The sequence below is a fragment of the Diorhabda sublineata genome, chromosome 7, assembly GCF_026230105.1.
Source record: "Diorhabda sublineata isolate icDioSubl1.1 chromosome 7, icDioSubl1.1, whole genome shotgun sequence".
NCBI classification, from domain to species: Eukaryota; Metazoa; Arthropoda; class Insecta; order Coleoptera; family Chrysomelidae; genus Diorhabda; species Diorhabda sublineata.
In genome coordinates, this window is record NC_079480.1 from 32013132 (window position 1) to 32037409 (window position 24278).

General features: G+C 32.5%; 1 protein-coding gene across 3 annotated transcripts in view; it reads left to right on the top strand.

Annotated features, from left to right (window-relative positions):
• Nucleotides 1-24278, top strand: part of LOC130446519 (nitric oxide synthase) — a 174393-nt gene that overhangs the window by 100288 nt on the left and 49827 nt on the right. For all 3 annotated transcript variants that reach the window (XM_056782833.1, XM_056782831.1, XM_056782832.1), the window contains 2 exons: nt 1632-1765; nt 20250-20412. In XM_056782833.1, the coding sequence (XP_056638811.1) occupies nt 1632-1765; nt 20250-20412 (297 nt within the window). The remainder of the gene's footprint in view (nt 1-1631; nt 1766-20249; nt 20413-24278) is intronic.

The window sequence follows — 24278 nt, forward strand, 5'->3', positions numbered from 1 at the left end:
AAAAAACGTGAATTTTCTATAACATACAGTCTATGTTTCTCTATATTTTGATCTTGATACGGCTATTTTCAGTATGATTGCCATTTAAAAAACGGCCTCTCGAAAAAATTTTTATTTTTTGGAAAATTTCACAAATCGACATCCGTCATCGTGTAGAGCTTGAAATTTCCTATGAATTGAACAGCACGATTTTTTTGTGCGAGTACGTCAGAAAAAGTTATAAGCAAAAATACCATCGAACTTTAGTGCTTTCAAATGTGCTTGCAAGCTGCGTTTCGAACTTTCACGGGATTTGGTCAGAAATCTAGGAAAGCGATGAGGGGTCGGTGCAATTATGCAAAAAAAAAATTGTCACCCCTACTTTTTTCAATTTTCTTCATTATATACTTACTTCCCCGGACTACAGCTTGTGAGGGTGTAAGGCCTCTTCCATTATCAGTGAATATTTGTTTTCGTGATCGTCGATCGAATTTTCGGATTGTAACATATTTTAGAAATTTGCCTGACATTCAGAATCATTATCAGAACCTATAAATCAGTATATAACCCGACGTTTAAAAAAAACGGTAGCAATTTGATTTACGGTGGATTTGTCGTTTCACGTTAATCTGTTTGATGTTCGAGAGCCATGCAATAATTCATTAAAAAAAATAGAAACCAGCTCAATACAAAATTGTAATAACGATCTGAAATAAACGTAGTATAGGGTACAGTCAATTTAACTAGCGAATATTGAAAACCAGTTTGAAGGGTAGGATACAAATTCGTTCACTGCTCCCAAAAGAATACTAGTAGAAGTGATAAAAGAAATTGATTTTTTTCCTGAAAATCGTACTGAATCTTGTTTTCTATCAGACAGTTTTATGTTTTTTTGCCTTTTTTTAAATTCATAATTTATTTTCTACCCTTGTTATGTTTTATAGTCCACATAAAATAAATTTCCCTCGAGGATTGTTTCGAATAGAATAAAACCATAATTATTTTTCCTTTAAAAAATTATGAAATGATAAAATCGTCGTCATATTTTATAGATCATCAAAACTGTTGCTTCTATCATAATCTATCATAAAAATAATTTATAGCTTCCGTTTATTCTATAAATAAATATATAATTTTTATAGTGGCTGCATATTCAAAAGTAACAGGATTTAAAAAAAAAATACGGAGTAGAACGTCACTTCATAGATTAATAGAACATGACCACCCACATCTCCAGACCTACCATGCTTCGATTTGTGGGGCCGAGTGAAATATCTGGTTTACAAGAATAGATCCACGACAAGAGATAATGAAATTGGAAGAATACGACAAGCAATACGAAATATTTGTATGAAACTGCTGTTCTATTCACCCTCCAGCGACTTTTGTTATAATTTTTTCCCTTGAAGCTGTAGTATAATCTGAAATATGGCCGACAGCCGTTCTTGGTTTCTCACCCGCTACATTTCAAGTAGATCTACCGTTTATAACCGCCCTTAAAAATTAATAAACCGTAGAAGAGCTGGTAGAATTTAAACACTTGCTAAATAATTGATACTATTAAAAATTAATTCTCGATATCGTAGAATTGAGAAAAAAACTATTCGTTAAACTTTATGATAGATGATAAAAATTATTATGTTTTATTTTAGAAAACACCATGCAACGATCAAGTTTGCTTAGGAAGCATTATGGCCACTTCTTCGCAATCGGCTATAAGATCTCCTGAAGAAATTTTAAAACATGCCAACGAATTTCTGGATCAATATTTCACTTCAATTAGAAGGTAAGTGTATACATATAAAACTCATCGCCTAATCCTCAAATCTTCTATAACATATATATAAATGAATTACTGCTCGTTAGTCTCGCTAAAACTCGAGTACGGCTAAACCGATTTGGCCAACTTTGATCTTGAATTATTTGTGGAAGTCCAGATTTAAAAGGTGATTAAATATAAGAACTTCACAACCACCTAATATGTAGAACCATCCTCTATGTCGATCGATACCTCAGACAAAGACCGCCACTGAGTGACGATTATTGCTTTCTTCATTGCGGTGAAGTGACTGCGACAGTGACACTCACAGATTTCTGTCACATCACAGAATTGAAAAAGGAGCTTATTCAGCGTGTTTTCCCAGATATAGGGCAACAGTTCGATAACCATAATTGGCGGGGTGAACGAGCAAATAAAGATGTCGAGGATCTCAATGCGACCATTCAGAATTTTCTTCCTGGACAGTTGGTTTCCTTCGAATCAGACGACACCGTTATAAACCACGAGGATGACGTAGTCAACTATTCTGCCGAGTTTTTAAATTCACTGGAATTGCCTGAATTACCACCTCACAAATTGCAGTTAAAAGTAGCATCATTTGTGCAATGGAACAAGACTGGCTGTAAAAAAGGTGATGAATAACGTCATTGAGGCAACAATCATAAAGAAAAAATACAAAGGAGAGGATTTATTCTATACGTCTGGCCTTTGCGTTGACCATAAATAAATCGTAAGGCCAAAAATATAGTTTATCAGAAAGCTTTAAATTGATTAACGGAGTGTATCATAACTGTGTGTGTTTGTCAATGCCAAATTGAAACCTTATAAATAGTCAGTTTTTCAGGAAAACTCCGTTTTGTAAGTAAGCAACATCATTTATAAATAATCAAAAATATCGATAAAACTTCATTCGTACCGAGCTTTTTTATATTTGTTTTAATAAAAAAAGGATTTCCTTTGTTTTAATTTTATCACATACAAAAGTTTAGATCTCCAATTTATTGATTGAGGCATTACGAAGTCTACTGGGTGAGCAAGTATTAGTTGAAGTTAAATATATTTTTTATCTTTGTCATTTTTTGACCTACTTGACTTGACCTTACCTACTAATTCCAGAGAAACTTTCGTTCAATGCTGATACTAGAATTCCTATAAAAATGAAAGACTATGTATTTAATAATTTGTGTTTAATTTGAAAAAAAAATCAGCATATGCCTATGAATTAACTACTCCCTCCTCATCATCATCTTCTGAAGCAGGCCACACGAATATTTCTTGATAAAAAGTTATTATATCTTCTTCTAGGGATAGATACTTTTCTATTTTCTTGAAATATTAGATTTTTCCAATATTTATTGCAATTCTGCACGTTGGATATGCTTTTCCGATAGGTAAAATAGGCACAGAAGCATTATTTACCAGTCCAAAATACTGGACTATCTTTAAATGGATGAGTAATCAAATTGGCGGAATTCTGAAACATGGAATGGTTGTTTTTTGTCGTCGGGTACTTCACCTCCCTTTAATTCGTCAGAGATGACCTTACTTTGTTTTTGTAATAATCATTCCGTAAACGCCAATACATCTTAACATTCTTAACCACTGTCATTTCGAAATTTCTATTTTTACTTGACTTTAGTATCATTTCAGCACTTTGTTTTGGCAAGTACTTCCTTCAAAACCGTTTAATCACACCAAAATCCTTCTCACAAGCATTAAATGTATGTTTTCTTATCGGAAAGTACTGAATAACAGTTTGGAATCTCTCAGTAGCTTATCACAGTCTTACCATGGTATTGTTTGGCTTCTGGAGGAATAACTTCATTAATGGAATTAGAAATGAATGAAGTAACCTCATCTGGACTCTTTCGAGATCTTAGACTTTGAACAATAAATTTTGGGATGTTAGGCAACTGAATATTTTGCATAGCTATAGCATAAACTGCCGAATCTGATTCGCATATTTCTTTCATAGATTTCATTTTATCAAAAAACTTTTTTGCTCATTTTTGTTTAGCTAATGTGACTCCCTTAGCTATTCCATTTAGGTCGGAACAGTGTGAATCTCGTGCGAGTGTGCTTCTTTGAAGAATTTGTACTATCCTCATGAATAAATATTAAAAGAAAATGATTCCTAATACGTTGAGGACAAACTCTGTAACTGTTTTTAGTATTTCTTTCCACTCAGATTCGTCTTATACAAATAATTGGATGAGGAGTTTATGCAAATTTGTAGGAAACCGAAATTGGAAATTGTATCTAGTTGTTACAGTCGGAATACACCCATAACATCACCTCGAATAGTTCAGGATAAAGGAAATCTCGATCCTTGTGAGTGCCAAAAGATAAATATACAATAGATAGCCAAAAAAACAGTTACTAATGAAAAATATTCTGAAAAATAGAATTATGATAAAATTTGTCTAATGTTAATCGACTTTATCAAAACTGTCTGAGTAAATTTGAATAGAAAATTAAGTTTCTGCTATAATTGCATCTAGAGCGATTTTTTAATAGACTTATAGTGCATCTCCTCATTTCAGGTATTGACCCTTTCGTGTATTTAACCGTGCACTTTGGTCTACAACGGTATATCAAGATAAGTTTTTGCGATTAGACCCCCATGATAACTCTCCAAATTCATATTGTAGACTCGAGTCGATTTACTTAGCGAATTTTTCTGGGTGTATATTAGGCTCGTTCCAACTTATCAAAAAACCGTTCTTGGTTCGATGAGGCAATAGATATTACGTGTTCCACTTAGGTATAGTTTGTGAACCGTTTCAGGACTTTTTGATATTTGGTTGATAGCAAGTACTGTTACAATAACCAAACAAATCCGGAGATTGAGCAGAAAATGCTATAAACGCTTACGATAACCGATCCAAGAACGGTCCAGACTAGCAGGTTGGAGCTAAAATGATCGTTTTTCAAACAGCTATATTTTAAAAACTAGCTGAAAATGTAAATTTGTGATAAGGTTGTTAGTAGTATCAGTTAAAAAGTAAATTTTTAGGTTTATTTATTGAAATAAAATTCGGTGCACGAGTCATTATACAAGTCATGATTAATAAAAGTTATAATACTGTCTAATTTCATCATTATTTCAATAACTTTGGGATTAATTAGGTACAGCGGTCCTTGAGTTCTTAGCCTAGTATTGAAAGTGAGGTAATAAATGGAAAAAACTGTGATTTGTTTTCAATATATGTTCCTTTATTCACACACACTGTTCAGAACGTCTGACTAAAGCTTCTATGTCACCTGGATTTCTTCTACGTAATTCTTCATGTATTGATTTTACCATGAGTTTTTCTTTCACAGATATACAGCGCCTTTTATCTTTTTCATTAACTGTTCGCTCGGGTTTCCATTTTTTTTTATCAAAACAATTTTGTGTACACAACGCAACTACTTAGCTGTGAGTTAATGAAAATATTGCCAGTAAGCTAGAAAGTAACACAGTTGCCATTATGTTTTGCAGTGTGACACACAAATACGTCTCGATTGTGTTGATATGGATAAACACTCGATAATTACGCCGAACGCTGTAGTAAACAGTAAATTTCTCAGCTCTGCGAGATAACTCTGTATATTTTAATAGATGTAAACGACAAAATCGTCAATTGATAGGTGAATCCATGTGGAAGTAAATAACTAAGTATTTAGCCGCTCCCCACTAATATTTTACAAATTAGAAAATGATTCCCTGACAATTCTATTGAATTTGTATTATAATTATATTATAGTATCGAAATATTAATTAATTTTATCTTCAAAATACATATTTAATTATTATCTACTTCAAAATTATCTCCATTTACATCTTCGACTTCATCGTCATCTTCATCGTCGTCTTCCATTTCAAAATCATCGTCATTTTCATATGCAGCAGTTATTTTGTGGGACAAATTTTACAAATACATCACAAAACAACAATGTGGGAATATAGAATGCAAAACTCGTTCTCTCTTTTGTTAATAATTGTGGTTTTCTTCTGTATATCGAAATTTTATTTTATTTGTATCTTTATTCAGTTATTTTTACGTTCGTTTCTTAATTTTTACAATATTTTGTCTACAAACTGTATAGTTCTTCCAATATCAAATGCAGAAGGCAGTTATGCGAGGAACAATAAATATTTTATAAATACTTACTAAAGTTTAGTAAATATCTAACAAACCATCAGTCCACGTGGACTTTCATCCCCACTATTTACCTATCAAAACATCGAATCGTAAACATAAATGCATTTCTATTTGCCGAAGCTGTATGTACACAATTTCTTCGAAATATTCCTGGCGGACAGTCTGCGATAAGCGGTGGCTTACCGTTAAATTAATTCCAATTTACTTCGAGAAACGTGACTCACTTATTTCTTTGTAAAAGTAATTTTAAGCAATTCTTTTAATACTTTTCAAGTGACTTAATCAACAATTATATTTTACTCGCAAATAGAACTGACTGACAGCTAAGATGGTACGGACATGTCCAAAGAATGCCTAAAGACCGCATACCAAAACAAATCTTAAATTGGGCACCAAAAGGAAGAAGAAAGAGGGGAAGACCAAGATTAAGTTGGAGAGAAGGTATCGAGAAGGATATTCGAGAGAGAGGATTGAAAGAAGATCTTTGGGAAGATCGAGAAAAATGGAATCGGAAGACGGCGAAGAACGTTTTAACCCGTCAGTCCACGTAGAGTCATCATATCCACTGTTTACCAATGAAAACATCGAATGGTAAACATAAATGCAATTTTATTCCCCGAAGCTTTCGAAAGGCGTATGTACACAATTTTTTTGAAATATTATTGTAAGAAGTCTACGATAAGCAGTGGCGTGGCTAAGTGAGATTTACTTAATCATAAATTTCTCTAAATAAAATGAAATCGCACAGTGTAGTGAGAACTAATGAATGAATGAATTTAATAATTAAGATTGAGATATACAATCACAGGAAGTTATTTTAAATATATTTGAATGTTTAAAAAACTATTAAATTTATAAAATGTGGTATGTACACCTATGGTAGATCAAACAATCGGCAATTGATATTGGAAGTAATATAACAATTTTTTGAATTTCTAAATTAAAACATCTGATGAAAACATTTTAACGTTGTCAAAGAATATATTTTGATATTTCCTAAAATAACAAAAAAAAGCTATAGGTCTTAAAACCAGGTATAGGTTTATCTATGTATAGAATGGATAATAAAATTCAAAAATATATTAAGTTTAGAAAGTAGGTAGTTTAGTTCTCTCCGATCCTTGTAAGGACATACCTTGGAAACTCTAGAAGAAATAAAATAATCTTCCAATTGATAACGTACTTAGTTTTTTTTCATAAATACACCGATACCTTATCCATAATCCCAACGAACAACTTGTAAATTCAATATATTTCGAAATTTCTAGCTGTAAAAAGCAGCAGTTTTAAAAAAGTAATAGATGAAAAGTTTGTCGGACTCACACAAAGAAATCTTTATGCAAAGTTTCAAGTATGTATTAATCATTAAGTACTGTGGACTAAAATTTATTTTTTTGTAGATATAGACTAAACGGTTTATTATTTCATTCGATTTAACCGATAATCGCATCCAGCGTCACTGATATTTTTTTTCAATAATTTTATCCTGTTGATATATTTTCTGAAAGAGAGATGTTGATAATAGGAATTTTGACAACCCAACTGGTTTATCAACCATTCTGAAAATGTTCAAAGTTTTAAAAGAACTTCAATAATTATCATAAGCTGCACAGGTGTTGATAAAATTCAAATGAGCAATAAATCCTTATTTTCAATCTGTTACCTAACGCCTGCAAGGCAAATTTAATTTGATTCAAATAATTTAGTTGAGACTGTCGCACTTGGAGCAAGATACTCAATAAATGATTCAGATTTCGGGATTATTTGAATATACAGGTCTACATAAAAACTACACTAGACTAGAACTGGTTTCTGTGATGCTATCATGTAAGGTTTACCCACATATAGCTGCTATACAGGGTGTCCCATGACGAGTTATAATTATCTGTATATGGCAAAACACATGAAGTCGAATGTACTTTGTTATTTTAGATAAAACACCCCATTTACGAGCGAGGGGGGCCGCAAAAATATAAAATTACCAATGTCCAAAATAAGAGAGTATCCTCAGGAAGAACCTAGTTTGGGATTTTTATGAATTACATTGATTTCAACCAGCCGAATTAATATAAACTCATTAGATGAATGAGTTGACAAAACTCATTCAAAAATGTTTACAACAATTTTTATATTAAAATAAATGCTGACAAATTTTTATGAAAGATAATGTTTTGCGTTTTGTTTTTGAAAATAGATGTAACTCTCAACTTTTTTTGCAGACTTGTGTTATATATTAATGGAATATCCTTTATATCTACATGTATCAAAGATGTACATTAAACATAAACAACATATGCTTTTAATACAGCAGAATTATAATGGATTTAATTAGCAGGTTATAAAATGAAATAACGGTAATATTAAAAAGAGCGTCACATCAAAATAGAGCTCGGTACGCATTAAATTCTCGGATAATTTGGATTAATTTTATTGATGGATATTAAAATTCGTAATTTCCAAAGCTCGAATCGTGAAGAATATATAATAGAAAGATTGGATTTTTCATTAAGTCTCAGGAAGATTATATTTTCAAAGTTGCAAAACTGTATGGAAATGATATCTTCGTTTTTAGAATACTAACTGAAAATTATATTTAATATGTTGCTAAATTAAATAATCTATCAGCAGATGGTATAACTATTAGGGTAGAAAGAATCCTATTACCTGGTATTAGTTCAGGGAGCGATCAATGCTACCGTCTGCAATCAAAGGATCAAGATATTTCCGGCGTTTTTGCGAAAAACTGGTACGTTTCAATTTCAACACAGTCTCCAATGTCTTCTGGTCAAATGTTTTTCCATACTTCTTTCAAAAATCTCTTTCCAACATAGGTTTATGATTAATGATATTATTTTTCCAAAATTCTTTTATTAATTGCACCTCTTCGCCGTCTGTTTTATTAAACATCTGCTTGAATGTTCGCTGCAATTAATAAGCCTGAAAATTGATCCATTGATTGGATTAAGGCAGTTGTGTTGGGCAAGGCAAAAAAACCATTTTAACTGGAATTGATGTTGTTATATAGTACTGCTCTTTGTTTCAACAGATAAGCAGTGAATCAATCTGGGAAAATGCATCCATTATTATATTATATTACTAGACTCCCAAATTAAAGGTATTGTGGTGAGTGATTTTAATTTGCTTGCATTACCAACGCAGCTTTATAATCTTAGAGGGAGCTCTACGTTTTTGGGAAGCTTGCTTAACTAATTTTGCTACGTGATTGTTCCAGGACATATTGCATCTATTCTCGACGCTCAACAATCGAATTTGCAGTAATAGTGATATTTGTGTCCATATAGGATCAAATTCCCAGCTGCAGTGCCAGTCTTCTTTGCGAAAACAACAGCCTGGATCTTAGCTGCCTTAAACTTAATCATATTGCTCCCACCCCACTCCAGATTGTTTTTAAGATTGGTATGGATGATGGTGATCTGTTTTGCCTACTGATTTGTGTGTTAGACGAGTTTATTTACATAATTGAAAAGACAGAGATCGAACTAGAAAAAGATAAAGCTGTAACACAGAGTGGACACAACTGCCACCTTTTACCACGTTTCAGTCCCGTAACTTTTAAGTTCTTCCAAATTTTTTATGACTTTTGTAATAAAGCCAGGGAAATCGGCAGTACTTGCAATTTTCATGACCCTATATAATACAGTTATGACTAGTAAACTTGCAGTAACAAATAGAAATCAAATCGCTTCGACATGTATGCTAGTATTTGTTGAATTAAAACGAAATAAATACAAAATTTTAAAATTTCGAGCATTGTTTAAACTATGTATATATTTAAGTACTAATTTGAATACGTTTAATTCGAAAATGTATTAAATATCAGTCATATTCTAAGCTTAATTAAGCCTCGAAATAAAACTTCATCTACTTCATTTCGATTTTCGTTTTTAGATGAATTTTAAATCTATTTTTATTCTATTCCAAGTATATCCCCATTATTAAGTTCTGTATAAAAATATTTGAGCTAAATCCATAATTTTATTTCATTTATCATTTATGAATAATCTGATTCTGTAGTGGTTTTTTTTTGCTTATCAAAATTTGAATTAGAGAAGGACGGCATAAGTTCGGCAATGCTCATAAGAAAACATTAAAACGAAGCATGTTCGTACATCAGACAGTTGTGTCTGTGTCATGATAACACGGCTCGTCGAGTAGACGCATTTTCAGAATGAATAATCGAATTTCAACCATAATTTCCAAACTAACTGCTACTAAATCGTCAACAGCGTGAAAGACGTACAAGAAATTCTTAAAAACGGGCTCTGTTGCCGACGCGCCGCATTCTGACTACCGGTATCTGCAACAACAAGTAAAGTGGCGCTGCGCTGGCGTTAGTTGAGCAACCGAAACAATCTGCAGTGCGATGCGATCGCATATTCCATACAGAATGGAAATTCGTCGCACTACGCGTTATGTGTGCGGGAGTAGCTTAATATTTATTTTGGAGAATAGAAAGGCAAACGAGGATTCGTTGATTAGCTCGCGCGGTCATGTCACCTGACACACTGTTGGGCCTTCTCAAGGATCGCCTTTTTGCAAGTTACCCACGCACTATTCCCGACCTCTGAACTGCAATTGAAGAAGAATTTGAAACTCTTCGCGGATAGCTTTATATGCTTCAACGGAGCTGTTGAGAAACGTAATGCCGTAAATGCATTGATCAAGAAGGGCATCAATTTGAACAGTCACCTTTTTTATGAATCTCTTTTGTAATAAAAAATCTTTGTATCCTTGAAAGAGTATATATCATATTCATTCATGTGATTAATCAAAGTTGTTATATCTCAATAAAGACCTAAATGTGGTTTTCTAAGAATGCAAAACGTGTGAGATTCATAATTTTCGTATACGGTCGAAGGAAAATATGAATTCCCTCATCATTGTTCGATGTTAACGTGTACCTCTCGAACTTAGTTATATTAGTAGAATAGAGCTAGATGCTGTTCCAACTTTATTCATTATGATATGAACTTTTGCTTGAAAAGGAATCTCATTTCCGCCAAAGTAGATCTTAGTCTAAACGAATTTCTCTACTGTGAATAACAAAAATTGTTATGAGGTGGTAAAATATAGAAATCCTCTATAATATCTACCAATAGTACGGTAAATAAATGTCGAAAATATACCAACCCTGCAAGGATTGTTCAAGGGTTTAATTTTTTTAATTGGCAGGTATTGGTGGGTACTTTCAACCCTCAAATTATTTACCAGAAAAAACATCTGGAAGGCACCAGAAAAATGGTCCAAAGTTCCAAAAAACCGTTTTTTGCCAATAACTGGTGAAATATGACAGTTAGGGAGTTCTTTTTAGGCTTAAAATGAAGATCAGTTCATTATCTACAAAAATAGGCCCGATGACTTTATTAACAGCAATAATATTTTTCACGGGGCCTCGAAAATCCACAGTTTTAACAATGTAAAAATATGTCAGTTTCTTCTCGAATTCGAGGCCCAGGAGTTCAAAAATACACTGATCTCGATGTTAAGTATAAATACCAATTGTAGATGGTGCCACCACGTGCCTCCTATTCGCGAAATTATAACGGCCTTCAGCGAGGCCCCCAGGAATGGTACATTTCTTAACAATTCTGGGGGTGCAAATGCGATTATTTCCTTCGGGAATAATCGATTGGGATATATTGGCTAGATTACCAAATCCTAAAGTCTAGAGGCTCTTAAAATTCCTAAACTTTTAAAACTCCTTCGTAAAGAGCAAAGAATGTTTATTATGAACATCAAAACAACAACAAGCAGAAGAACTGAAAAGACAGCGTGGAGGCAGAGACTATAGCAGACGCCCGTATGATATTATAGGTTATGGGCGCCGCACAGAATGAAAAAATATATGACGCAATTCCATCTATTTGGAGGCGGGGATTTTTTTCGTACTCTAAAGAACCTACTTGAAATGTATAACAATGGAAAGATCAGAACGTGGCCTTCTAGAAAGTAACATTCTTGAACTGAAAAAAATCGAGTGTAAAGAGAAAATAATGCTCGAAAATGCCGCGGTTTTTCAATTTTTTAAAAACCTACGGAAATTGAGGGGAAAAAAGGAAAGAGGTACTAAAAAGGAGAAATTCTCAAGTTTCCAATGATGTGCATTTGAAGGCGATCTGATTATTCATTATTTGTCAATTCCTTAAAGACCCTAGGATTTTTAAAAACTCCAAAAATCCAAAAAAAAAACGACTTTAGAAAGATACCTTATTTGTTAATATAGCCGGATGAAATGAATTTTTCTGAACAAGTTTAACACCTTTCAAAGCCCCAGAATCCAAAAAGATTCACCTGAATAACTATTATTAACAAAAACTTGGGTGAATTGGATAATAGTCGAAAAATATCTAGGAAAGAGAACTTTGGGCAGGATTTTCAATATTAAAAACAAATTCTCTCGAAAAAATATTCAGTATGTCGTCAAGCTATGGATTTTCACTTTCAAATGAATTTTTAATCATGAAAAAATATTAATTTTTTACACGAGTTATTGAACAATTTGTCCACCTGCTTCTATGAGAACGCGTGGAGCGAACTCTTCTGCGTCACCGGCAGTGCTCCAAATACGGGCTTTTGGAGTTTGTTATCTCAAAAATAATCAAATTTTGGAAAAAATTTGTTCAGACAATTTTTGTAGATGATGAATTGACCTTGATTTTAAGCCCAAAAAGAACTCCCTAACTGCCATATTTCGGTAGTTATTGGCAAAAAACGAGTATTTGGAATTTTGGGCCATTTTCCCGTTGCCTTCCACATATTTTTTTCTGGTAAATAATTTGAGAGTTGAAAGTACCCATCAATACCTACCAATTAAAAAAAATCAATCCCCGGCAAAATCGAGGATATGTTGCGACCTTTATTCACTGTACTAGTATTCATTCGCTCAATTATCACATATCCTTATTTTGGTTTCATGTTTTGTTTGTCGTAATATCAGGTAATATATTGGATTTATAATATTTATACTACTTCAAGGCTAGAGTTTAGTACTCTAAGTAAAAAGAAAACAGCGGGGGAAAACATTAAAATGAGATAAGAGGCTGAATAAGAAGACAAGAGTGTTCAGCCAACCGGCTAACTCTTAACAAAAACTTCCCAGAATCTTCCATAGAACTCAGGAAAGAGGAAGGAGTCTCCGCGCGAAATTGCGACGCGACTTCGCATCCACCCGCAGATTTATCGATGCTTTTTCTTGTAAGATTAGTCCTGATATCGGTACACTTTTATCCCTGTGTTGATAAAATCACAGGTACAAAATTTCACTTACCTTTCCATACTCACATTTTTTCATCGCCCTCGGATCCAATGCTTTTGTTATGACACTATTTTTCGATTCCTCTTCCAGTCCCCCTACCGTTGTTTTTTCTACGCTGTAATCTTGCGCCACTTTCAATAAAATTTCTAATCTCTCCAATGCTTTCAGTTTTTCCTTCATTGATACAACCACCTTCTTACCTTTTGAAGCCATCACCACAACTTCAAGAGACAAAAAAATCCACAGTAGGTCGGATAAATCGCAAGGCCGGATAACCGAAGGTCGGATGATCGAGTTTGTACTATATTTACAAAATCTGAGGTGGAAGCTGTGAAGCGTAGGAGATAGAAGAGGTAACGGTTTTTTTGTATGTTATAAAACACCTCACCTTTGTTTGAAATAACTAAGATTCCTAAGAGGTCAGACTTAATACGAACTCATCCCCGCCCTGGAGTCGGTCCTTCTAGGATATAGTGGAGCTCTCAAATTCGGCGAAGGCGCCGCCTTTGATGAACTACCCGGAATTTGTTTGATCTTTGTTTTAATATAAGTTTTTATAGCAAGTGGTTTATTCCAATGCTTCTTTTGAATGATTTCTAGGAAGGTCTATTTATTCGCTTTTTTCTATTTTGAGAACTATTTCGAAATATACAACAAGCAAAGTAATCGAAGAACTTAAATAAACTATAGTGTGATTGTGATAAGTGAATTATTACAAGTTAGTTAAGTGTATAGTATTTAAAGTAAGAGACAATGTTTATTAATTAACCCCGCGAATATAAATCGTATAAATGAAGGAGAAAAATATTATAGTCATGCTTAAAATATTGAGACCTTTTCCTTCTCGTGACGAGATTATTCTTCAGATTGAAATTTACAAAATATACTTTAATAAAATAATGTCATTATAAAAACGACGTTACAAAAAGCCATTAATTTTTAATTTAAGCCTTCAAATACACCAAAGTGGAAATATGTTTTGGATAAATTAACGAAAAATTAACTTGGTAATTTGAAAATTTCACTGTTAAATGAATAACCGGTTGAATTATATTTTTAGAGTAGAACAACTTCCTTTCCGAATTCTACCAAGACACGTAAAAATGCATTCCTCCATTGGGATTCAATATCCTCGCGAATGCACGTACTTAACAATATTTCAAGGATTCTGTGACACTTTCCATCTGCCTTTAAAATTGGACATATCCCACCCTGTAGTCGTTCGAATTCACTCCTACGGTAATATTGAATTTTTAGCAAAAATTTTCTTCTTCAGACACTGCGGATATTCTTATTCGGCAGAATTATATTTCTTCGTTAGTAAATATAATTTTAGTTAAATTTGAAGTCTTATCCTGAAATTATATGAATCGAAGCAGCAAGTTGTAGCTTTGTGTACAGCATACGCGTGCATAAACAGTTTGCAAGGTGTGCAAACTGTTTTTAAGGGGTGAAGATCACCCCTTATCCAAAAATACCAATATTATAGTTTTTCCCACTTTTTTTCAATTCAAATGTTTTTCGTTCATACAGCATAAATAACTTAACATTTTTTATAATAGAAAATTTATATATTTTGAAGTATCAACCCTTAAAAATCCTTAAAAACTACCCTACTGATGAAAATAATATAGGAAAAAATCTTTTAACGATTTAAAACATTGGTTATTAATTTTTATTATTCAATCTTTAAAAACTACCCCTTTGCAGAGAATGTAATGAAGATAGTTTTGTATTGTACCCTGCCATCCCTTAAGAAACACCCCTTTACCAAAAATACTATAAGTAAGTAGTGTTCAATGACATTCTCTGTTTTGATTATACATTTTTCATGAATGAAAGTTCATTTTCTTCGAGATCCCAACATTTTAAAAAAATATATATATGCGTATATATTTACATAGTAGATTATCTTGGTACTCTCAAATGTACCTACCTTAGCATCAACAGAAAAAATCTGTGCGCCAAAATTTGAAACTTTTTCATATCCTATAGTTCACAAAAAAAATTCAAATTCTTATTTTTTATGTAACTCCATTAATTTTGAAGCTATCACATCCTACAAAAAACCATTTTAAAGGTAATTTTCAGAGATAAAAGCATATGTATGTTAGAAGGGCTTGAGACCCTCCACATTTTATTAATAAAGGGTCAAAGGGCTGTGGATAAGCAATCCTCGCACTATAGTGACAAATTAATTTGATTATAACTCCATCAATTTTTATGCTATAGAAAAAAATAAAAAGAACAAAATAATCTTCGTAAAAAATGCTTTAGTTTGACTGTTTAGTTGTTTTTGTATCTCTCATAGTTATGGAGAAGAAATGGACAAAATAGATTTTTTTCAAATTCGAAGAAAAGTATTATTTAATGTTAATTTTTTTCAAACTTCAAACTATTTTACATCATATCTCACTGAAATTTCAGTCAACACGACTTTTTTGAGTGGTAATTTGAAAGGTCTTTAATATCTCTTTAAATATTGATGACACAACAGATTCAGAACAACAAGAACATAACAAATTCTCGTCCTATCATGTTAAAATCAGAAATATGTTCGAACATAACCTCAAAAATAAATAACAAATAAGCGTTTACTAATTCAGGCTGATTTTAGTGCATTATACTTATTCACGAATTCAGCTTTCTATTTCTACAATCGAGAAACAAATTTACGATACAACTCACACATGACAAATAAATAAAATGAAACTGCAGTAGGGCAAAACAGCACAATCCCCATATGGGACTCATGGTACTTAAAGGGTGAAAATGCTACAGTACAGAAACCATTCACTCATATTTCTCTATTCCCGTATAAATATTTTATTCACGATCGCTGGTATTAGGTAACGAAAACTATATATCCATTATGAATATTTTAGAATTCTCTTTTCAAATAAACGCAAAAGCTCAATTTGAATTATTCATCTTCACCTCAGCTCTTAAGAACCGACAATTAAAACTGCTATATATTCTCGCAAACAAAAAAGGTCATTGAAAAATGTGCACATGTCGGGAAAAAGGACATTGCGACAAATGGTGGCAGTCCCAGAATAAATAATAGCAATTTAAAGTTGAATGAATAGAGGAAACAAATTCCGCGTAAATCGATATGAAACTTTTCCCGAAGAATATCCTCTAGTCAGATATATTATATTATTAAGTAATTTGACGTTTAACATCGATACTAAAATTATTGAGAAAAATATAATTACCTATATAATTTTTTTGAAATTATGATGAACTTTCTTGTTTCAAAAGAATATTTTTATTTATTGAAAAAACATGTTAAATTCAATCTTCAACTATTAATATCATGAAATTTTATGTCGAGCTCTACTGAAAATTACCTGCGACATACCATTGAATGAAACTATTTGATTCCATGAGTTTTGTTAATTCAATAATTTAAATTAATCCTACATGTCGTAGGAGCTCAGTCAAAACTCACTCATATGATTTGAAACAATGAATTGAAATTTGAAATTTGAAATGTATGCGTGTGTGTACGTGAGTGCCTGTGTGTGCACGTGTGTGTGTGGATAAGCTTTTCACAACAAATCTCTAGATGTATTTCAAAAGAAGGTCCACATTTATTAACTTATCTTTGATCTATCCCATTTTTCATTAACTCAGTGATATCTGAAAATCGACAGATATTGTTTAATAAACGAGTATCTCAGGAAATCGTCGAAAATAGCCAATTATTATTGTTCGTGGTGTTTGTGTACCTTTTTACCTATTAATTCATGTACACCTGTCATTCTAAGCTGTATACGGTAACCTTTCGTGATTATTGGCTGCTTAAATCTACAATTATGCTTAATAATCCAAAACACCACCAAAACATTATCAAAAGAATTGGAACGTTTCTATGGTAACAAGTCTTCAACCAACTTCAATTAGTATTGATAAAATTTATGAATATCAAGTTATCAAGGTTATCAAGTTCACTGTTATTGAAGTTTATATCGTTATGACACAAATATCTGATTTTGTTTCCACTTGATGCAATTTTTCAACGCTCTTTAATCTAGATATGACTTGAAGCAAATCACCATATCCTAATATGATGATCAGTTACTGGTAAGGTTACCATTTTGTTACATACTGGTAGTTGGGGCACACCAACATTTCATAGAACTCTCCTGGGAAACTATAAGTAGAGAAGTGCTGCGGAATGTATCAGCCTTAGTAAGAACAATCTATGAAGATCAAATAGGAGTCCTGTTTCGACATTATCGACTCAATGGATGCAAGATTTTGCTGGTAATGCAGCGTGCACAGAGGATGAAACCTCTACCCACATTCTCTTCAAGTGTGAAAGTCTAAGGAACTCCAGAGCACTACACCTGGCAGCGTATGAAATAGAAGACAATGATCTACGGCAGTCAAAGCCATCTCACATTCTGAACTTATATGGTATCAATTTTTGCTTTACTCATTAAATTTATTGAGTATTTGAATTAATATCAAAAATTTTGTGATAACCAGGCTATCTAATAATGAAATGAATTCAGAAAAAATTGCGGAATAGAGAAAAAAAACTCTCAACTAAAAAAAACTCGAACGTTTATTTTAGATATTATTTAGCACAATCTAAATACCGAACGTCGGGGCAATTATCACAAATGGTGATGAGACAACCAGCAGGTCTTCCTTCATGTTTTTTTGGATAATTTCCACATCTAACCTGCTTTTCCTAATGTTTTGGTAAGCTACATGGCATATAGATTCCTGTTAAGTAATCTCGAGTTCAGTAGAAGCAGGACTAGATCTTGCTCTTTATGAAATCGAGTCTTTTGCTGAGATTTGCCAGGAAAACTCGAAAATATCACGTAGGCGTTGACGTGGTTAATGTTAATACAAACTGGCTAACGGTTAGTTCGTTGACTAGTGGAATAGAACAGGGCTTCTTGAACTGTGGTTCGCGACCCCCCTTGGGGTCGCGAGACTACTGAAAAAGGGTCGCAAAGATCTGATACTTTTCAATCATTATAAATAAAATTTATGAAATGAATGGGTACGTATTCTTTAATCCTTATTTTATTTACATAATTGTAAAATAGTGCGATATTACATCTACATCTACGGTTAATATATATTTCATTATATGGAGGAGGGGGTCGTTTAAAATTTTCTAAGCTTGAAGGGGGTTGCTATATAAAAAAGTTTAAAAAGCCCTGGAATAGAAAGACCGTGCACTTTTCATCCAAAACGTCCACTCCTCCTTTTTTGGCATTGTGGAATGCAATGATGTCGGGTTTATCAGTTTCTTCTTCAAAATATGGATTATGGTGCATCAAAGATGTCAAAATAACGATTTTATACTTTTATATACATGGGAAAAAAGAATTAATTTGGATTCTACTTGATGTTACTTACATAAATAATTTTTTAATGCCTTTGATTGTTAATAAAAAAGTAAAATATCAAAATTCTTCAATCGTTCCAATAGAGATCTTTTCTAAACCTTTCGAAGACTAGCTCCAAAAATTGAAAAACAAACTTTTTGGGCAATTTTCTGCTCTACAAGGATCTTTTTCCAAATTTCGATTATCTCAAATAGTTTTTGAAATATTTCTAAAAAACCAACCCCTAATTTTTCATTTTACTTTATTGCTTGAAATTTTACTAGTATGTTCTAGATGCCATAGTCCGGGTCAGGTTCTGAACGAAATAGGACTTGTGAATCATACTAATGCCAAAAAAACCGTCTCTGAATAATGCTTCACGTGTTTCTTAATTTAATTTAATACTGTCAGTATTTGAAAGAATTTGTCCAGGAAATGGTTTTAGAATGGAATAACATTCACAGAAATTTGGCTTTTAAAAACAATTCCTTTAAGAATCATAGAGGGTATTCAAGAAATTTGGGCATATTTGTACGATCTTCCGTTTCCAAAAAGGTTTCGTCAATTTTAATTTATCAAAGAGATTGACCTATTTGTAAAGTTTATCTTAATTAAGAGCAAGTACAGTATTTATTTTTGAGCTTTTGAAGTTTGTAATTCCAAACAGAATAGATTTACAAATATTTACTTCGTGTTAATGTTTCGTACATAAAAGTATTTCATTGAAGCTCTCAAACAAATAATATATTCATAATAGAATTGTAGAATATCCACTACAACGTTCGTTGTTGTTTACTGTGTATGTAAAACCGTTTTTCTGTTAGTTGTACGTTGGAGAGTTTAATGTACAATTTTTTGAGTAATGAGTATGGTGAATTTGTCATACTGGAATTTATGAATTTCATCTTTCAATTTCAATATTGGGATGATGTCTAGAATACGAAGTATCGAGATCAAGTTCAAAAACAACATTCACGTTAAAGACACAAATTATGAGCATGATATAAAAGACGAAAAGTTAAACATGGTTTTATTGTTTCTCAAAATAATCCCCATCAAGATTTATTACACTTCTGGATACGTTTGAATTAAATATCAAAGCATTTTTTTCATTCCGTTTGAGGTACATATAACAAGAAATTATTGAGTATCAAACAAGGATTGTACGACGGATGATTTGACTGTTCAAAAACGTTTTTGTTTGAACTGATGTGTAAGAACGTGGTGAAGAATCATTCGTCTTTTCCAGTTGGTTTCTCTGATTCTTTTCAGCATTTCTGGTAAACAAATTCTATTACACAGTTCAAAATTGATCGCTGTAATTGGAATTTGGCGATATATCCAGTTATTTAGAAAAATCGTGTCTGCGAACTCCTTTTGTTGGATTTGGCTGAACTTGAAAAAACCATACAGTCGATTATTGCTCAATTTAGCATTATATACATAAATCCATAATTCGTGGCCTATCACGCTTTCATTGACGTCTTTTGAATCAGCTCAATTGAATTTTTACAGCTTTTCTTTGCACCAACCGACATTTTCTTTTTGAGCGATTATAGGGGATAAAACGAAAAGGTGTGTTTCCACATCTGTCAACATCCAAGACGGTGCAAACATAAATTTTGAATGACATGTAGAAATTGTAGTGTCGAATTCATCTTTCAAAAAATAATGATGTTCTACTAACATTGTAACATTAATTTCCACAGAGCTCAAAGTCCGGCCCACATATCACGATGGGAACAAGTCCAAAATGAAGTAAATAGTACTGGAACGTACCAGTTGACTGAAACAGAGTTGATTTACGGAGCTAAGTTAGCCTGGAGGAATTCAGTGCGATGTATTGGAAGAATTCAGTGGTCCAAACTACAGGTAACTTCTATAGTAACTATACACGATCCATTTACCTTCATAATGCGTTGAATTTCTGTTGAAATAATTCCAATATAGAGAATATGAGATAAAACTTCATTTTTCAAACCTTTGAACGGTCTTGTCTTTCAAGTGTTCAGTTCAGTTCTGCTTAGCCAATTTTTATATACTTTTTGGAAGAGTTTGTCTTCTGGAATACAAAATATATAGATTCTAAGCAATTTAATTAGCAATAGTTGCTGGGATGTCTACTATCTATTTTTTTATGGATATACGTCTGTTACTATTTGTCGTATTTAACTTAGTTACAGTTATAAATAACGGACAAACTATAAAATATAACCATGGGCCATTCTCTGGAACAACGTGCTATCAATCGGATATATTTCACAATCCTAACGAACGGAACGAAATTTTTTTCCAAATTTCTTGGAGTTGCATATTCACTCCAACCAAGCTACTCGTCAAGACGAATCAAATGAGCTGAAACTCGATGGGGTTGTGTCATTCATGTGATTCCTATGGCCATCTCTCCCATCATCAGACCCTGGTTACCATCTAGTAACAAACAACTCTTCAAGACGAACCAAATGAGTCCAAACCCGATGGAGTTGCGTCGTTCATTTATTTACGAAGTTCCTATGGCTATATTCCCCATCAACAGACCCTGGTTACCATATAGTAACAAACTACTCTTCAAGACGAATCAAATGAGCTTAAACTCGATGGGGTTGTGTCTGGTTACCATCTACTAACAGAGTACTGGTCAAGAAGAATTAAATGAGTCCAAACTTGATAGGTTTGCGATGGTTTTTGAATTACGGAGTTTCTATGCTCAACTTCATCATCAGATCAGCTCGATGTCCGAACCGATTTATACATGCATGCAAAATTTTAGCTCAATCGGAGACCGGGAAGGGGATCAAATTTATCTTGCAAGATTTGATTACACACAGGGGACAGGTGAAACTAAATAAAAGCTTGTAATATACAGTTATTTTGGATAAACTCGTTTTGATCACATTATTACATCTTCAATACTATTATTCCACTTCGCTGCATTATCTATCCGCTTTGAACATATTGATAGAATGAAATTGAATTCTTTTGGGAGTTTTTTATTTTGATTCGCTGATACCTAGCTATTTTATTATGTCAAATATTTTTATATGTATCTTTTGTTCTTAAAAATCACTCTTGTTTTTTATTAAACGGCTGTGGTTTTTCAATCAGCTCTGCCCCAACCTTAATATTCAAATGAATTTAAATGCATTCAAATCAGTTGTAAATTTCTAAAATTTCCATCAATTTAAGCGGTCACGTGATTGTTTGAACGCAAGCGTCACATAGAATCGTCTAAAGAATAATCAATCAAACTATTTTAGATTTCAATTTAGTTGCGTTAATGGCCCCTTTTACCAATAAATTTGATTTAAAACATTCAATAGAATGTCTCGATCGGGTTATCTATACTATTTTATCTTTTTTATTACTAGTATTACTAACTGCAAAGCTGGTACCACAGTTCTCAATTAATTCATAGGTTTAGTTCTACTCACGTTTTCTAAAATATTTTTTTTTATTTTTACCTCTTTTTTTTTCATGAATAACGATAATATTGAAATATGTTAGGAATGTACATCAAAAGTCTCTCCTCTTTTTTTTTAAACGGTGATAAACTTGTTGTTAACGGTTTTGAGCTCGAACGCAGGCACAAGACCAAAAGTTTACACTTGACATCTAGACTAATAAAATCCGGAGCTTGAATCTCGGTGTCATTTTTTTTATAATTTGTCTTTTCCCGGAAGCTGTAATATAATATGATCGACGGCTGTTCTTATTTGCCCACCCCGTATATATTAAATAAAATGAAAAATAACGAATAGCTGATATTCTAATTTGGTAGTACGCTCCCAAAGCAACATTTGCTTTAGTTGTACATTTGAAATAAGAAAAGATAAGATCTCGGAGTTTCTTTGAGTTATAAGTTGGTTAAATTATATTTATCTACATAATGAACTACAGACCCTTTGTTTTGAAATTTAACAATGAAATCCCTAATTTCAAACTGTTCTTCAACTTCTTCGTTTGATTTTACATCATCGACGTCATCACTTAATTAGTTAATCTCACTAAAATTAAAATCTTTTGATTGACTTTTGTAGAGTTTTATAAATTTGAGATGCCGATTTGATACTTTACTATTATACTTTGAGTTCAGTGGATTTATTAATTAAAATTTTATCATTGGATATTACCTGACCATCTAGCTTCCTTTATCCCAATGAAAGCAACATAACAAATTCGTGAAAAATAGTTTTGTTTAGGAGTGAAAACTTTTGGCACGATCTTCGTACAAATCTCTAGCAAGTTTAAATCATTCTTCATATATTACTGATCAAGCATTGATTGGAATGCGCCTTCTAAATGTTTTCAGTGTACGTAAACTAGCGTCGGACAAAGAGTTAAAGAAGCATCTTCACGTAGACCATCAACTGATTCACGCAATATAGCTAGTATCGTAAAAAATGCCTTGAAGACAAAGAGATCTATTTAAATAAAAACAACGATTTTTTAGAGCAAAATAAACCACGAAATTATGAAGTTTCACTGCATAATACACGAAACGTTTTGTTGAGGATATGAAATTAGTGATCAAAATTTTTAAAAAGCATTTTGTCAAAAGCACTCTACGAATTCTAGTCTAGTCTAGAATCAAAATTGTTAAAAGAAATGGAGACTCAATATTGTACTTGAATGAAATTGATTACTTAGAATTCACCATGAATTAAAGAGCAACAAAGGGTTAGAAAAATTTTACTTATTGGGGATATCACAACGAATTTAAATAAACTAAATATGAAATTGCAGCTCAGTCTATGTTTTGGAAGAAGAGTTGGTTTGTTTTCAAGCACACTTATAAACAGAATTGAAGATGAATTTGAACAATTTCAAAAACTAATAGAACCATTCTAGAATTGAAAGTAAATCTTCTTAACACAAATAATGACAAAATCTCCATTTGGAATTGAAACTGAATCTCTATAACTGCAATTGATCGATTAAAAAAGTAAAACTTTGTGGAATGGAATTTGCAGAGTTGAAAAGCAAGTTAGAAGAGAAGTAGAAAATGTATGAACGAAACGCAACAAAAGTTTACAGCTCTGAAAGAAATGTCGTGAGTTCAGACTGTTGTATTCAACATAGTCTTACAGTTGCTACAGTGAGGTCATAAAGCCGTCGCAATGTGGAATTTTGAACAAAAAGTACGTTTACTAAAAATTGTATAAAAGTGAGATAATATGCAAGATGCAATATTCAATACGGAATTTCTAAGCTTTGTTAATACCAGTCGAATGCTTGGTAGTAGTGTCTTGCATAACGAAAAAATTCAAACAATCAAATGAGCTGTATGAACACTATAGTAAATGAAAATTTTTAATCAATTTCACAAATCACCGTGTAAATAGATAGAGAAGAGGTTTTGACACTTTTTATTAGCTTCATGATGTCCTCCCAGGGGTGCTTCACGTATGGTGATAATATAAAAAGTTTTTCATGAATCACAATGTATAAATATTGTGATTTATGAGCTCTAGAATACTGATTCTATCATTAATGTTACTCCACGTTACAATATTAAAAGTAATAAGTAGATCTCACCTGTAATTAGAATGAATTCAGTTAGCTAATATATTTTTAACAAAAATATATTCGAAATGTAAGCAATACACTTTTGAATTTCTCATTAAATTTTTCCTGGCTTTACTAATGAAGCAAGAATAACTAGAATATCGGGATATTTACGGGACATTATATGGAGAAATAAATATATGAGCATAGAAAGTAAGACGCGAATCTACAAG